Source organism: Leptodactylus fuscus, chromosome 10 (genome assembly GCF_031893055.1).
Source record: "Leptodactylus fuscus isolate aLepFus1 chromosome 10, aLepFus1.hap2, whole genome shotgun sequence".
Lineage (NCBI taxonomy): Eukaryota > Metazoa > Chordata > Amphibia > Anura > Leptodactylidae > Leptodactylus > Leptodactylus fuscus.
In genome coordinates this window covers 32,812,759-32,829,642 of record NC_134274.1, presented here as the reverse complement: position 1 = coordinate 32,829,642, position 16,884 = coordinate 32,812,759, and the positions used below count along the sequence as shown (strand labels likewise).

Genomic DNA, 16,884 nt, shown 5'->3' with positions numbered 1-16,884 from the left:
TGTCATGCCTTCATGTAACAAGTGCGGTGTTTGCAGCAGATTTATTGTAGAAAATTGGTCTACATGGACGTTCACTAACACAGGGTGCAAAAGATTTATCGTTATCAGGCTAGGAAGGTAAAGTATCCTAGTAACAGCCATTTACAAAGAGCAAGCAGAGGTCTTGAAAATGGTCTTAAATGGGCTGTCATTGTAGAATTTACACCTACTAAGGCCCTATTCACATCTGTGTTTCCGTTCGGGGAGTCAGCTTGGGGACCCCCTGACCGAAAACCAATCTGCATAAAAATGTGGTTACCGAAGGAAACCTGTGAGCCCCATAGGCTATAATGGGGCCCGTGTGGTTTCCACAGATGCAGAGATAAGTGCTGCAGGACGTGCGGGTGATTTTTACAAACAATTCCTACGTATTGGACTAATTTCAGGAAATCTGACTTGTTGATTATATCTTAAGGCTATGTTCAGATGAAGTGGAAACACCGGCAAAACTAGTCTAAAAAGTGCGCCAAAAAAGTGCTTATTTGCACTTTTCATACTAGTTTTTCAGCCACAGGACTACTCATATGGACTTGACCTACTCATAAAGCTCGTGCATAGTATGAAGGCGTTTTTGTAGACGTCTTGGTCTGTTTTTCTTGTTTCTTGCCTCTAGTAGTTGTGTTATACACTTTAGACCTTTCCCCCAGATAGCTATCTGCTAGAGCCCAGATCACGTTTCACCCTTTCAGTCACCACCTGCTTGCTTGCCCACGTGATCCATGGTGATCTGTAAGGTGCACAGAACATTATCTTGATTCTTCAGGCTTTGCCTTATTTTCAAGCTCTAACTAAAATATCATCTTAAGGTTAACACGGGAAAACACGCAGACCCTATAGACCCCTATAATGGGGTCCGTGTGGTATCCGTGCTAAACGCGGAGAGAAAAGTGCTGCTTGCAGGACTTATCTCTCCGCCTATTTCATGCAGAAACCACATGACCCCATTATAGTCTATGGGATCCACGGGTTTTTGGTAACCGCTTTTTAATGTGTATAGGTTTCCATTCAGGGGGGTCCTCAAGCGTACTCCGAGAAGAGAAACCCAAACGCAGATGTGAACCGGGCCTGACCATGGTTGTTAACGATTTGTTGGGTGGAGAGCAGGAGTCTTGAGTCGGTGTCGCCACCTCTCCGCTCACAGGCGCGGGTCAGGGGACCCCTGTTTTTGAGACAGTTCCAGGTACAAGAGGAGGACAACACATCTATTGAGCATTAATGGCATATTCTATGGACATACCATAAATGTCCCATATGGGCATAGCCCTTCAAAGAGAAAGTACAGATTAAACTCTCCCATCACTATTCTCTATGAGCACTGTGACTCAGTAATAGAATACCGTGTAAGAAGTCGTCATAGAAAGGTAATTTTCCAGGTAATTTTTGGACATTGGAAATGGCTGCTAATAATAATATGGGGGTATATCACTAAGAACCTCCGCGTACTTTCTCAGCTGCGTCTGTAAAACCTTCGGCATTGTGCTGGAAGATTTTGGCCATGATTTTAGAAGCGAGAACAGTTCACAGCTCCGTGTAGCGATTATATCGTCACCGCTATATTTAGAGCCAGATCAAAACACTTGGCTGTTTTGTCTTAGTTGCCAAGTTAGCCGGGCATTCAGAAGCAGGGTGGGCTTGTCCGACATCTCTTTGCCCTGGTTGGCTGTTGTAGGAGCCGTAATAAGGATCCTATTCTCGCCTTTCCCAACACTAAAGGCTTTTCTCATGTTGCCAGTTTTGTATAGAGGCCAATAGGAGAATAAAATCCTCTCCAGTACATTAATGCCTCTGTGACTTGGATTACTGACTACATTGTACTACAGACTTGTTTGTGTACTTTGTTATAAGACAATGAATCGGTGAACTGTATACCATGTACCATTGGCACATATTAGGTCTTGCCTGTTTTTTCAGACTACATGCGTGTGCGGGGTCCGCGGGAAACCATCACGGACCGCACATGGATATCAACATGGCCTTGGCGTGTTTTTGATGTGCGGAAGGAATTGCATGCACCTGATAGGGTTTCAATCCATGACCCCAGTGCTGCAAGTCTACGATGCAAACCTGTATGCTGACAATATATCCTTCCAATGCATAATATACTACATGTTGAATAGAGGGTGGCCATGGCCTAGCCTTATCTATGAATACAATATAAACTTTATGCTTCTGTATCTAATTTGGAATTTTTCACACTTTTTTGTTTTTCAGCCTTCCCATGGTTTGGCATGGACATTGGGGGAACACTGGTAAAGCTAGTTTACTTTGAGCCTAAAGATATCACGGCAGAAGAAGAACAAGAGGAGGTTGAAAACCTGAAAAGTATAAGAAAATACTTGACTTCAAATACAGCCTACGGTAAAACCGGTATCCGTGATGTCCACCTGGAACTGAAAAACTTGACCATGTGTGGCCGCAAAGGCAATTTGCACTTCATCCGCTTCCCTACGTGCGCTATGCACAGGTTCATACAGATGGGGAGCGAGAAGAACTTCTCCAGCCTGCACACTACATTATGTGCCACCGGTGGTGGGGCCTACAAGTTTGAAGAGGACTTCAGGACGGTATGTAGGGGAAAGGGTACGGTGTCACAAGTGGTCAGAATGGGGGCTCAAAGTCCAACTTTAATAAAACCATCCAAATAAACATTAATTTTAAAAGCCCATTTCATAACATAAAAAGTAGCTACGAGGACAAAAATATAGTAGAAAAAAGTCAATAGGAACATAAAATTGGACACAAACATATACAATATGATAAGAGAAGGAGAAAAAAAGTGTTCATCCTGCAAGGAGTTTGTATGTTCTCCCCGTGTTCGTGTGGATTTCCTCCCATTCTACAAAGACATACTGATAGGGGACAAAAATGTACATTGTGATCCCTATATGGGGCTCACTATCTACTTTTAAAGAAAAAAAAGTTGCTCCAGTTCTTTAAAGGGTTATCTATTTTCCAATATCAGATTTTTGAGGGCCCACCACCCAGGCCCCCCACAGATCATCACATACTGATGGCGCGAGCCGCGCTGCTCACTTATACAGTAGGTACTGTAGCACTGTCCCATAGACTTCAGATAAAAGGATGTTGTATTTGAACATGTCCAACCTTTTCATTCCCCAACATCTGCCAGTAGAGAAGAGTGTGGAGACCCCATTTATATTTGTTGGTACCCTTGAAATCAGTGTATTTGGCTGACGTACACCTAATACGTATAGCCATCTTACTTAGGCCAGGTTCACAACTACGTTTGGGTTTCCATTTGGGGAGTCTGCTTGGGGACCCCCAAACAGAAATCTGTAGGCATCAAAAAGCGGTTACCTGGGAATTCCGCCGACCCCATAGACTATAATGGGGTCTGTGTGGTTTCCATACGAAACATGCGGGGAAAAAAGTCCTGCAAGCAGCACTTTTCTCTCTGCATGTTTTGCGCGGAAACCACACAGACCCAGTTATAGTCTATGGGGTCCACAGGTTTCCTTAGGTAACCACTTTTTCAATGCCTATAGGATTCCTTTTGGGGGGTCCCCAAAAGGGAACCTGAATGCAGATATGAACCTGGCCTTCTGAATGACTCCCTAATAGGTATTTCTATGAATAATATAATGCAATATATACCACAACAGTATAGTTCTAGCGCACTTGTATCACGCCACTTACTATTCAGTCTGGGACAATAACTTTCTTGTCCAAGATAATCATCACACCCAGTTTACACTCTTACTACTTGTACAGTCCTTGACTTTTTATAACATGAGCAACAATAAAGGGTAATCAAAGGGCAGAGTAAGTGAAAAGCTCTGGGGATTTATTAGCATTCCTATGTACGGGCAAACAAGCAGTAAAATAATAAGGGTACATTTATGTCAATGACAATAGGTTTCCCATTTGCATCCACAATCGTAAGTCATGGCGTGACCTCCTCCTCCAGTGAGTACTTATAGAATTCCTCTTCGGACACTTTAACTTCTGCCATGGTTCTGTACCTACCCCAATCTTATCTGTAACCTGCGATTAGAACTTGTCATAAACTTTCGATTTTTCTAAAAGTCGCTTATGCAATTCTTGCATTTAAAGGCAACCTGTCACATTGTCTGCAAAATGTTGAGGGGCTAACTATATAAGGTTAGAAAACTCCTCGACTCTTTCTGGGTGTAGGAGTCCAGTGGGCGGTCCTATTCAGTGATTGACAGCTATTTCTCGCTAGAATGTTGCTAATTAGGACCGCCTACTGGACTCCTAAACCCAAAATGAGTTTTCAGTGTGACCAGGTTTGCTTTAGGGCTAGTTCACACGTGAACTGCCCGCGCGGGTTTTGACACCGAGAGAGACGCGGCTCACCGCGTCTCTCTCTTGTCAAAACCCGCCTGCCGCGACCATCGCGGTTGCGGCTTTCCCCTCCGCTGTCGGCTCAAATGAATGAGCCGACATAGGAGGGTGCTGCCGGGGGTGGAAGCTGAGCCCACACGGCTTCCGCCTGAAGATAGGGCAGGTCACTTCTTTTCTCCGCTAGCAGCAGCCCACCACTAGCGGGAAAAAAAAGCCCGGCGGTCTACATAGACCACCATTGTAAAGGGGCGGATTTTGAAGTGAAATCCGCTGTCAAAATCCGCCCCTTTGCCCACGTGTGAACTAGCCCTTAAAATGAGATCTCATTGACTTGTATAAAATGGAAGCAGCAGCAGAGTCTCTGACAAGTGTAAACAGAGCCTAAGGAGGTGCTAAATATATACTAATGTATTTGTACAGTATAAAGACTGTGGTTCTGTATCTGCAATTGAATATTCACCATAGAAGAACATGGAGTACTAAGGGATTGGTTTCTATGACTCATTGAAGTTCCAAATCGGAGAAACCTAGAATTTGAGCTATTAGTTAAACATGTACTATGATAAAAAAAAATGCTTCTAAAAAAAAAAAGGAAAATGCATTACAAAAGCCTCTGTCCCTGCAGTTATAATGCACCCTCCATGACATATTTGCACATAGTCCAGATTTTTGAGTCCCTTTGCACCATTTGCAGGCGGCAGCCGCGGATCAGGGCTCTTTCCCCTTGTTTATTGCTATCAGGAAGCAGAACACACAAGTCTAATCCCGAGCTCTGTGTACACTGAATACAGGAATCCTTTGGTCTCTGTATAAAATAGGCAGAGCAGCTGAAGCGCTGGCGATCTCACCGCCGCTTGTAGCATAGCAACCAAATGAGCATGAAGAGACGGTAGCGCCGGCCGAGCCGGCCGATTATATTATTACCAAGTGGAACAAAGAAACGATTCGGAGCAGACCCCATCACGTACAACAGAACAGGGGACTAAATCTATGGAGAGATCTGCCACATATACAGATACCGGGCTCAAGGAGTCCTGCAGTATTGGGATAGGTCATCATACACACCCGCAGCTAGACGTATTGCAAAATGTTACTTAATATAAGCGAGACTTCTGGATCTGTTCCAGTTGGGTCATTGATAAATTTCCAGAACGCGCGTAGATGTCGGGGCCCTTGTGTCTCACGGATTTTGAGAGGAAGCGTAACAGTCTTTGTACGTAGCTCCTGTCAAGTGCCGCAGTCTCTACTATAATAAAGTGTCTCCCTGTTGAGTTAAGACAGGGCCTATGTATATTCCTATGCTTTATGGGGTTATATACATGCAGATACTTCTAGTCACCCATGGATGGGTCCGGCACAGATGTCACACTACATTTTTAGGGGGTTTAGCACTTCTTCTGCATCTCTGTACACTGTTGCGGTACAATTTTTCCCAGCAAGGAACCCCACAGATAGAAGATGCTATCCTGCTCTATCAGCAGTGTCGTACTGAGGTTCCTTGGAACCCTAGGACAAAAGACTTCCAATTTGGGTGTCCTCTGCTGGACCATTATTGTGCTGGGGTCCACTGGAGGGTCAGTCTGACACTTAAGCTGAATATATTCAACCCCTGTTTGTTAACCCTTCGTCGGAATAACCTTTAGTTGCATTTGGCCTAGTGGCCAGTCAAAGTCTACTGTAGGAATGACTTCTCTTCTGTACTTGTTTATATGTGTTTTCTTATGCAATATGTAATATGTACAGGAGATCAAAGTGCCGTCAGATCGCTCTTTGCCCTGGTATTTGTATCCTCTGCTCTACTTATACCTGCTTATTTATTAACCCAATGTTTCTTCTTCTTTCTAGATAGCCGACCTCCAGCTCCATAAACTTGACGAACTTGATTGTTTGATCCGGGGTCTGCTTTACGTGGACTCTGTTGGTTTTAATGGCCGCCCAGAATGCTACTACTTTGACAACCCAACGGACCCAGAACAATGTCAGAAGAAGCCATATTGCCTTGATAATCCTTACCCTATGTTGCTGGTTAATATAGGTTCAGGGGTCAGCATTCTCGCAGTATATTCTAAGGACAACTATAAAAGAGTTACTGGGACCAGGTGAATAGTCCTTTTTTGTTTTTCACATTTGTAGGAGTAATACCACTAGGGCTAGATTATAGTGAGCGCCCATGAAACATTGTACCCTCTTAGACCAACACCAATTTAAGGATATATTGGGTTTTTCCAGCATTTACTCACCCGATGGCCATCACAGACTATATCCAGCCAAAACCTTTCCTGGGCCTATGCTCCTTGTAAAGGGGTTATGAGGAAGCTTTGGAAATGGCAGCCAAAGGAGACTTTCCTAATGCTAATAAGCTGGTGATAGATAAGCTGACGGGGTGGCCAGGCTTTCCTGTTACACTCTTTTTTAATAGACGGGTCTCTCTGCCGTATATCCAAGAGAATTGTTCATATGTGGCTATACTAGGAGGTCAAATATGGTCAAGGTGTCAGAGGCAGGACCTTCTCCAACCTTAGGCTGGTTCCCATGTTGAGGAAACGCTACGTGTTACATTGCCTGCAAAGTGGATGGGATTTAAAGGGATTCTCCCATTAAACTACTTTTTTTTTTCTAATTTCCACGTCGGAATAGCCTTAAGAAAGGCTATTCGTCTCCTACCTTTAGACGTGGTCTCCGCCGCACCATTCCGTAGAAATACCAGTTTTAACCGGTATGCAAATGAGCTCTCCGCAGCAATGAGGGCGGGCCCCAGCGCTGAAAGGCCGATGAGCGCATGACCCATTGCTGCCCGAGAGCTCTTTCCTGCGCCGCCTCCTTCTTCTGCAGCAACTCCACCTCTTCTGGCTTGTCTTGCTGTTTTAGTTCTATACAGGGGCATAGAGAGTCCACCCCATTTTTGGGTAGCCGCTCTTGCAGTTCAATACAGGAGTCGGCCGGTGGCCATTTTGGGGTAGTCGCTCTTGCAGTTCAATACAGGAGCCGGCCGGTGGCCATTTTGGGGTAGCCGCTCTTGCAGTTCAATACAGGAGCTGGCCAGCGGCCATTTTGGGGTGGCCTCTCTATGCTCCTGTATCGAACTACAAGAGCAAGAGAAGCCAGAAGAGGCGGAGTAGCTGCAGAACAAGGAGGCGGGGCAGGAAAGAGCTCTGGGCAGCAATGGGGACGCGCTCATCGGTGTTTCATCGCTGGGGCCCGCCCTCATTGCTGCGGAGAGCTCATTTGCATACCGGTTAAAACCAGTATTTCTACGGAACGGCGCGGTGGAGACCACGTCTAAAGGTAGGAGACGAATAGCCTTTCTTAAGGCTATTCTGACGTGTTCATTAGAAAAAAAGGAAGTTTAATGGTAGAACCCCTTTAAGTGCCATTTTGGCCAATTGTAGTACAGACCTGCAGCTGTAGTATACCACCATTATATAGAGCAGCATATTAAGATGACAGACCCCTGTGCATCATTCCGAGTTCTTTTAATCTTCGTTTATACATAGTGGTTGTGAACACAAACCTGGTTGTGAACCACAAAAACCACAACAAAAATGTAAGTTTTCGTACTTGAGATTTTTGTCATCACTTATTCACACATTTTCCTGTCCTATTTCCAGTTTGGGAGGAGGAACATTCCTTGGCTTGTGTTGCTTGCTGACGGGTTGTGAAACGTTCGAGGAGGCTTTAGAAATGGCAGCCAAAGGAGACAGCACTAATGTTGATAAGCTGGTGAAAGACATCTATGGTGGGGACTACGAGCGCTTCAGCCTGCAGGGCTCGGCTGTTGCCTCTAGGTAATTTTTATTTTTTATTTTTTTTTAATATATATATATATTTTTTTCTAATTTAATACATTTAGTTAATAAATCCTGATATAACTCCTTATGCAAGTCATCCCCAGGCTAAAGCAGTGGATTGTGGGGGCCCAGTGACCAGCTGTAAAGATAAATGGCTGTCTCAAAGGGATTCTATCATTAGGAATAGCCTTAAGAAAGACTGTGGTCTATGGAGAAAAAAAAGAAGCAAGCTGCCCTTTCTTCAAGCGGATTCCGCGGCCCGTAGAGCCGCGGCTTCCGCCTGGCGGCAGCAACCTCCGGAGTCGGCCCATTCATTTGAGCCAACTCTGGAGGGGGAAGCTGCGGCCGCAACAGTCGTGGCAGGCGGGTTTTGACTTGAGAGTGACGCGGCTCCCCGCGTTACTCTCTGTGCCAAAATCCGCCCCCCGTGTGAACAAGCCCTTAGATGTCTTCTCCACGACACCGTTCCTTTGATATCCCGGTTTCCGTCCATATGCTAATTTGTTTTCTCGCAGCACTGGCGGCGTCCCTTGTGCCGTGAGAAAACTATCCAGCCCCGCCTTCTTCTTGTTCAGCTCCTCTGTCTCTTCTTCCTTGTCACGTCTTCTTCAAAAAGTGCTGACTGCGTATGTCTGAGAGGCGGTCGGCCATTTTCCTGTGGATGAACAGGAAAGAAGAGGCGGAGGCTGTGAACAAGAAGAGGGTGGTGCTGGATAGTTTTCTCGCAGTACTGAGGACACTCCCAGTACTGTTTGAGCGCTGGGGACCGCCCCCAGTGCTAAGAGAAAAACTAATTAGCATATGGAAGAAAACCGGGATAGCTAAGAAACGGCGGCGCAGAGAAGACATCTAAAGGTAGGGGAAGAAAAGCTTTTCTTAAGGCTATTCCGACGTGGGCTTACCTTAAAACGGGAGCAGGAAGCAGATAGCTCTGTGCCCTATACAGGTATAGTGGCACCATTAAAGTAGCTCAGCTCTAATTGACGTCGGAGCAGAGCAGCGTCGATCAAAGAAAAAAATCATTCCCAACCTAAGACCCGTTTCATCCCTCCTCAGTTCTGGTCGCCATTGTTCTCGACATGACAGTTTTAACACTCTTATCTTTGAGTGTCCAGTAACTCAGAATCTGATACCGTAGCCAACTCCCATTTATGAATATACACAGCGGCCAAGTGATAGCATCTATAAGTCACCTCTTCACCAGAAATGAATCGTCCCCCTGACGTATGTATATAACATAACACTTTGTCATTTCTGTCCTTTTAAAAGCTTTGGCCACATGATGAGCAAAGAGAAACGGGATACGATAAGTAAGGAGGACCTGGCACGAGCGACGCTGGTTACCATTACAAACAACATAGGATCTATAGCTCGAATGTGCGCCCTCAATGAGGTAATGATCACAGTTTCTTATCTGTTCAGATGGGATTTGGAAACTGGTTTGACAAAAACTGGATTCACATTACTCACCTGTTCTGGGCCCTTCCCAGTTACTTGCAGTATCTCCTTTTACAGAGGAGCCGTCTGCTCTGCTGAACTTTTCTATCTTTTCTTTGAATTTTTTCATGCTGTGTTGTTCCTCTGTTACTCCTCCTGGGAATTTATGAATAAGTTTACACCTGGGTGGAATGATACAACTTGTCCTGATGTGAATGTCTGTGTACTCCAAAATGGTGCCATTAAACATATTGGCTAATAGATAAATGTGTGGTTGGGTATAGATAGGGTCCCAAAGACTCTGCATAGGGTACAAGCATGGATGTGTGCCATTCCTTTTAAAGGGATTGTGCCAAGATCACATAAAATGGGTGATAAATGTCTGATTGCTAGTACCCCTGTCTGAATGGAGCAAAGGTTTAGGAGGTACGCTGTGACTTCATACCTCTCTATAGGACTGCTGCAGAGAAGACCAGTATGGCTCTTGGCTATATCTGGCAGGCCCATGGAGTTGAATGGAGCGGCAGAGCACCTATGTTCTCATGATCGGTGGGATCCCAGTGGGCAGACCCCAACCAATCTGACACTCCTCACCTAGACTGTGGATATGTGATAAAGGCTATGTTGGTGCAGCCCCTTTAACTATTCCACATCATGTTCATTCAATAAGGAGGAACAGGGGACCCCCATCTAAGTAGTCCATGGTGGGTTACGGTGTTGGATCCCCCAGCTTTAAACATTTATCACCTATGTTATGTATACATAAGCTTTGGCAGATGAAAAGGGCATTATATGAATATTTCTTATGGAAGTCTTTGGCACTGGAGATCGACAGCCATCTTTTTCCTTCTCCTTTTCTATGAACTGTTCCTCAATACGGTGAGTGACGCCTCTAGTCTTCTTGGTGTATGGAGATTTACGAGTGCCATGTCTGTTTGTACTTTACACAGCATAAGTAAATATAATGATACAATACTTAGCCTCGGGCAACTATAATAACCCAGTACTGAGGACTATGAATATGCATTTATGTCCCCGCAGTAGAGAAATTAGATTGTAAGCTCTGCGCAGGCACATGGTGAATGACAGCGACTCGACTCCTCTTTCTGCTTTCAGCTTCTTTACAGTGTTGCCTTGTGGCATGGAGTTCAAGCAGCATTGTACAGGGCTATCAAAGCATTGAGAACCTCAGCAGACTCTTACAGAAGTATTCCCGCTATACGTCCTTTGTTCTACGCCATATGTATTATACCTGTATCATGTATGGCGGCTTTCACAGTTGTGATTCACAGATCATTTCCGTCATCTCAGATGTATCTCTATAGGATGCAGATGAGTCCCGGGGTGGACTTGTTGTTTGCTGTACAGCACAGTAAGAGTCCATTAGCCCTTCATACACTTACCTAGAATAACATCCCATGTACACATCTGTGTTTGCATTTCTGTTTTGCTGTTCCATCAGAGGAGTGAAAAATTTTAAATGATGAAAAGCATTGTCACTGACAGACTCCATTGACTTTATTGGGATCTTGGTGGGGCGTCATCATGGGGTCCCTAATTTTTTTACTGTGCTAATCTAATATAACAAAGATATAACAAAAATCTGATGCCACATAGGTTTCTAGTAGAGCCTCCAACTCGGGTGTGAACAGAGCCCTAGTCCTTCTGATACCATGAAGTGCCCTAAGAATTGGTTTTTAGCTTCTCGTACATGTACCTCAGGGGACATACCACACTTCTCTTATATTTTGCCCATGACATGCTTTTCATAAGCAGCAGAATGTATGATCATAACTTTGGGGGTACAAGGATGTAATCGGGGGGGAGGGGAATACTTCACTTAGTGTCACTTTAAATGCTCTGCGTAAAGGACACTACATTCAGCAGTGGCATTCTATCTGTGTGTGCCCAGCAGGCACGGTACCTGCATAAATTATGGAAGATTTGTGCCTAATGGATTTTTCTTTAGATCTCTCAATAGTTAAGGGACTTTTATCATCATGTGTAATATTTTAGCATCTTTTCCTTTTTGGATTCATTTTCTTTTCTGTTTTGTATGCACCATATCCTTGTACTATATATGTTATTATATATCACTTGTCATGTGCTGACCTCTAGTGGCCAACAGCTACACAACTGACGAAATAAGTGCAATCAGTCCATCCATCCAGTAGACACTCCTGCCTCCTGCTTTTCCCTTGCCTCCTGCTTTTCCCTTGCCTCCTGCTTTTCCCTTGCCTCCTGCTTTTCCCTTGCCTCTGATTGCCTTTGCTTAATACTGAATCTGCTTACTACTGCCTCTGCTTACCCTGTATGAGAGATTGGCAGTGCCACAGACACTACAAGAAGATTGCAGACCACCATTAGGGGTCACACTGACAGTTTTCCGGGGAGACTGGTATCATTTTAGATGTGAGAGGAGAGGAAAACATAACTAAGTAAAACTTTAAGCATCAACTAACCTAACCTGCAATATGTTATAGGAATGTGGTTCCCAAACAGCAGGATTGTTAATGTATAGTATAATGCCTGGTGAAGTTCGGCAGTAGTCTGCTGATTTTTGGGTGACATTCCTATAGATGAGATTCTGCGCTTTCATAGATACCGATGTAGACATATAAAAACCAACAAGGCCCATGTATGTGTGTATATATATATATATATATATATATATATATATATAATATGTAGTAGGTCACAAAGACAACATAGAAGGGGCTTCCACCTCAGACATCTTGGCAGATCCAATTCCTCTCTCATTGTCCTGTACTTGACCAAGATTTCACATCTATTCTCAGGAAACCACCTGTTTGAAGTTTATTTCCTTAAACTCATGACAAATCCTTATAAATTAATATTTTATTTCCCTCCCTTTATAGAACATTGACAGAGTGTTGTTTGTTGGGAACTTTCTGAGAATCAACATGGTTTCAATGAAGCTGCTATCTTATGCAATGGATTACTGGTCGAAAGGACAGCTAAAGGCTCTGTTTTTGGAACATGAGGTAAGAAGAAAAGTTTTTGTGGGATGGGGGTTCTTTCTATATACCTGTTTGTCATATCCATAGCAGCCCGATCAGTGGGGTTCTGACCTAAAACATCAAAGCTGACACTAGATTGGGGGCAGCTCGGAGCAGTGACCAGAGAGGTGAAGACGTCTTGTCTACATAGAGGCAACAAAGCTAATACTTGGGGATGAGCAAACCAGTTCATATTGAGCTAAGATCATTAGAAATTTTTGTCCAGACCTGAAATTTTGCGGGGTTTGTTACTCATGAACCATCACTATTATACTCTCGGACCTCTTGAGACCCCAGAGTATAATAGGTGGAGGCCCAGCGTTATGATGTTGAGACTCCAGTCTAAGGCCAAATCACCGGCCTTAGCAGTCCTCTAGCCCCACTGGCTGATAGAGGCTTGAAGAAAATAGGGACCCAAACTAGGGCTCTGGACTGTTTTGTTTTACTTACTCATCTCCCCTGGGCCTCCAGTTCGAGTCCAACATTACAACCAGGCGAGCCTTGCCAATCTTTTTTTTTTTTTTTTTTTACAGATGAATCTCATGAGGTTCAATCTAAAGTGTATGGCCCAACTACACACACTCTCCCTAATGTGTATGATTATCCCCTGACCCTGGTCTATAGTCTCTCACTCTGCCAAATCAGTATCCCTGCGCTATGCTGACGAGGTCCAAAAGACCGAAACAGCGCTGTCCATAGCTGGGAATCTGTTCCTTTTGGAATAGAAATACGAATTTGGCAAACTCCGCATCATGAGGAGGCTTATTAACTGAGTCATGCATGATGTTAAGGGGGCTGCCCTCTAGAGGGCAGTATACAGAGGCACTGTTCTCCTAATTACATCCTGGAGAATAGATTTGCATATTTTTGGCCCAACTATGTAATGAAATTGTCTGCACCCAGTTCTTTGCTATAAAAATGGTATATTTGTCTATTGTAGGGTTACTTTGGAGCGGTTGGTGCCCTGCTGGAGCTTTTTAAGATGAATGATGATCATTGAAAGAAGACATTGCATCTATTGTTTGTGCTGCTGAAAGCCAATGTCTGAGAGGATCCTTCCTAAGCTTCCAGGAGACACATAAAGCCGTCTCACACCTTCACGCTATATCCTGTAAATAGTTAAGACTCCTCCGGAGAGACTGTACATAAATCTGTATATTTTACTGTAAAAAAAAACCAACTGTGCGACATGGCCAAATGTACTGTAGTGATCGGGAATTAATTTTAATGGAGTGATTGTTTGTATTTATTTTATGTATATAGCCTTTTAATCTGCCCTTTGTGTAGGGCCGCTGCTGTTAAACCTAGAGATCTCAGATTTACGCTTTTGCACCTGGGAAGATAGACTGAAATAATCCGATCTGTTTAGTAACATGGGGGATGCATCATAGAGATGTTCTTGTTGTGTAATAAGACAAATGAAAAACAATAGATAATTTGCTAAAATGTCCACTTTTTGGTAACATTATTTTGATCCAACATGGGACCTGATAAATGACATATTATCAAATACACATAGGAAAGTATATAAAATATGCTACATGAGGGTCTGTCCTGACATGAACAGTTCTGGGGCATCTGTTTGTGTTGTTCCTCTGTTATTCCCCCTGGAAATGTTTGAATAATTTGACAGCTGGGTGTTACCGTACACTGATACTGTCTAGGCACATGCCCTAGGAAAACCGGGACAGCCAGGGAGATGCATATAATCTGCTGCTAGCACTTTGTGATTATATTTGGGAGTCTCATCACTGCTCATTTCTTCTGTGAGATTCCAGATTATTTTGCACAGTTCTCTGTGAGAAATAAGTGGCAGATTAGCAGAATGTCATTGGATTCAAAGGGGTTTCCAGGACTATACTATTGATGACCTGCTGATAGGATAGGTTATAATATTAGTGGACGCCCCCACCAATTGGCGTTCAGATGAGTGCTGCAGCCTTGTTACTGAATACCAAGCACAGCGATGCACATTGTATAGTGGCTGTCCTTGGTATTGCAGCTTGGTCAATGTGACTAATGAACGTGATGGCGCTGACTGGAGAGAAGGAATCAGAGACAGAATGATAAAGGTTTTTTTCCATTTTTTCACTTTTAGCTTTGTATTGAGCATTGACTGTCTATGCTTTTATATAACTTACAGATGCTGAAAACCTGCCATTGTGAGTCCTTGTAACACTACCTTATATTCTGTAATAGAAGAGACTTGTCTAATTCACGGTCAGCTGACAAATGGTCAATCTCTGTATAGTCCAGTGACTAAATATACTGGAGCGGCATCTAGTCAGCAATATAGTTTACATAAGGTGTATAGAAAGAGCTGCTACTATCATTTACACATATGTACATAAGACCTAGTTCACATGTGTCTGGCCACCTGTCTCATCTACCTTAGACTTGGTACAGACAGTAGAGGTAAACTTGTACTGGGGCAGTTTCATCTCAATAAACCTCTCTTTTGACTATGGATGTCTTCCCAGGCCAGATAGAAAAATATTGGTTCTCAGAAGGGGCGATATCGAAAAAAAGTATTGATCATCAGGGCAGGTATTACTATTGAGAAACACTATAGTTCTTCTCTCTTAAAGGGATTATCCAGGCACTCTTTAATCACTTCTTCTAGGGTTCTAAACGTCTGGTTTCGGGACTTGTCTCCTCCCTAGGCCATGTGATCAGAACCAGCACCCAGCCCATGAGTTGCTCCGCGTCCTCCCTCCGATCCAATATTCATAGGTAGTTACTTGTACTATGGGGGTGGCAGACTAGATCATTGCAAAAGTAAAGCCAGACCCCCCAGTACTGATAACTACCTGTAAATATGGGAGATCACGTGGGAACCAGCCGGGAAACCCAAGGTTCTACCCAAGTCAGTGGTTAGACTGTCCCTGGATAACCCCTTAAAGCCTAATATGGTTAGACATTAGACTAATATTGGCCACCCCATCAATTTCAGGGGTAACAACCTAATCTAATCTCTCCTCCAACAACAGATATTGTGATCAGGCAGATGGCTTTTTAATATGTCCCATCAGTTTGTTCGTGAAGGTAAGCCATCGCCAGAGGAGTATGGAAGGGATACAGGTATCTGGGAGCAATTCTCCACTCTCCCTATATGTGTACGGGGGGGTGTCCCAAATCTCTCCTAGAGGCAGATGGTGGGGAAAAGAAGTCGTTTTGGGTATGTTTGTATTTTAACATGTTCTCACCTAAGAGATACCTGACAGCTGCTTATCCCCTGACATAGGATTCATTTGGAAAAGAGGTTTCCATATCTTACACTGTATATATCTAACAAATAAGCAGGAGCAGGCATGCTGGATCAGGCGCTGATCCTATAGGCTTTAATGGAACGGAACGCGTGGTGGTACGGTGGCTCTGCGCACACAGCTCTGCGAATTGCATGAGGCCTAATGTAGCACTGAGATCACTTTCATGAGAGATTGTGAGAGATAAATGTAGTTGAAATTCCCATTGTCATAAGCTCGGTCGTTGTAACGTCCAATCAGATCTATTTTATAAAGCGGTAGACGTAAAATGTTTTTAGTTTGGATGTTTTATTTCATATACACAAATTTTTTTGTGTGATTTATATAATTATTATTCCATATTAATGGTGCAGAATTTTGTATAGCTCATGTCTTCGAATCACAAGAATATTTTGCCATAATTTTTTTTTTTTTTTTTTTTAGAAATTTTAACTGATTTTTTTTATTAGAAAACTGGAGTTGACTATTTTATCATAACGTGTGTGTGAAATATTCTTTTCTTTTCCCGTGGCCTACAACAACGTTGAAGATTCCATAAGGTTAAGTGCGTTCATCTCTTCCCGTTGTGAATACGTGTACTTCTGATTTCTTTGAACATGTTTCCTTGTGTCAAACGATTTTGAAATCTGTTAGTATGTGAAACCTTGTATAAATTTGTATGTTTCATTTCGCATCATTTTCACTTTCACATAATAAATACTTGCCAACTGTTTGTCCGCTTTAAATAAAACTTGCAACGTTTTAACACCGTTTTTCTTTACTTGTATTATAGAGTTAAAGAATCACAAAAAAAAAATGGGAGTTGACCCATTTTATTATAAAGGGTAAAATCAGATGTGAAAATTTGCTCCAACACCCTCGGCCTGTGGCAGATTTAAAAAATCTACAGCCTACTCTAAGTACCTTGTGGCTAATCCCACTCACATATTGTGTGGGGGGGGAAGCTGCGTTTTCAAAAAGACACACGTCCGCATGTCCATTTTACTTGCGGAAAAGCTGGTGCTTTCC

At 43.4% G+C, this 16,884-nt stretch overlaps 1 protein-coding gene across 2 annotated transcripts in view; it reads left to right on the top strand.

Annotated features, from left to right (window-relative positions):
- PANK1 (pantothenate kinase 1) overlaps nt 1–16,606 on the top strand; it is a 28,331-nt gene extending 11,725 nt beyond the window's left edge. For both annotated transcript variants that reach the window (XM_075257673.1, XM_075257674.1), the window contains exons 2-7: nt 2,251–2,603; nt 6,211–6,464; nt 7,974–8,150; nt 9,423–9,546; nt 12,470–12,595; nt 13,551–16,606. In XM_075257673.1, the coding sequence (XP_075113774.1) occupies nt 2,251–2,603; nt 6,211–6,464; nt 7,974–8,150; nt 9,423–9,546; nt 12,470–12,595; nt 13,551–13,610 (1,094 nt within the window). In that variant the 3' untranslated portion in view covers nt 13,611–16,606. The remainder of the gene's footprint in view (nt 1–2,250; nt 2,604–6,210; nt 6,465–7,973; nt 8,151–9,422; nt 9,547–12,469; nt 12,596–13,550) is intronic.
- The last annotated feature ends 278 nt before the right edge of the window (nt 16,607–16,884 follow it).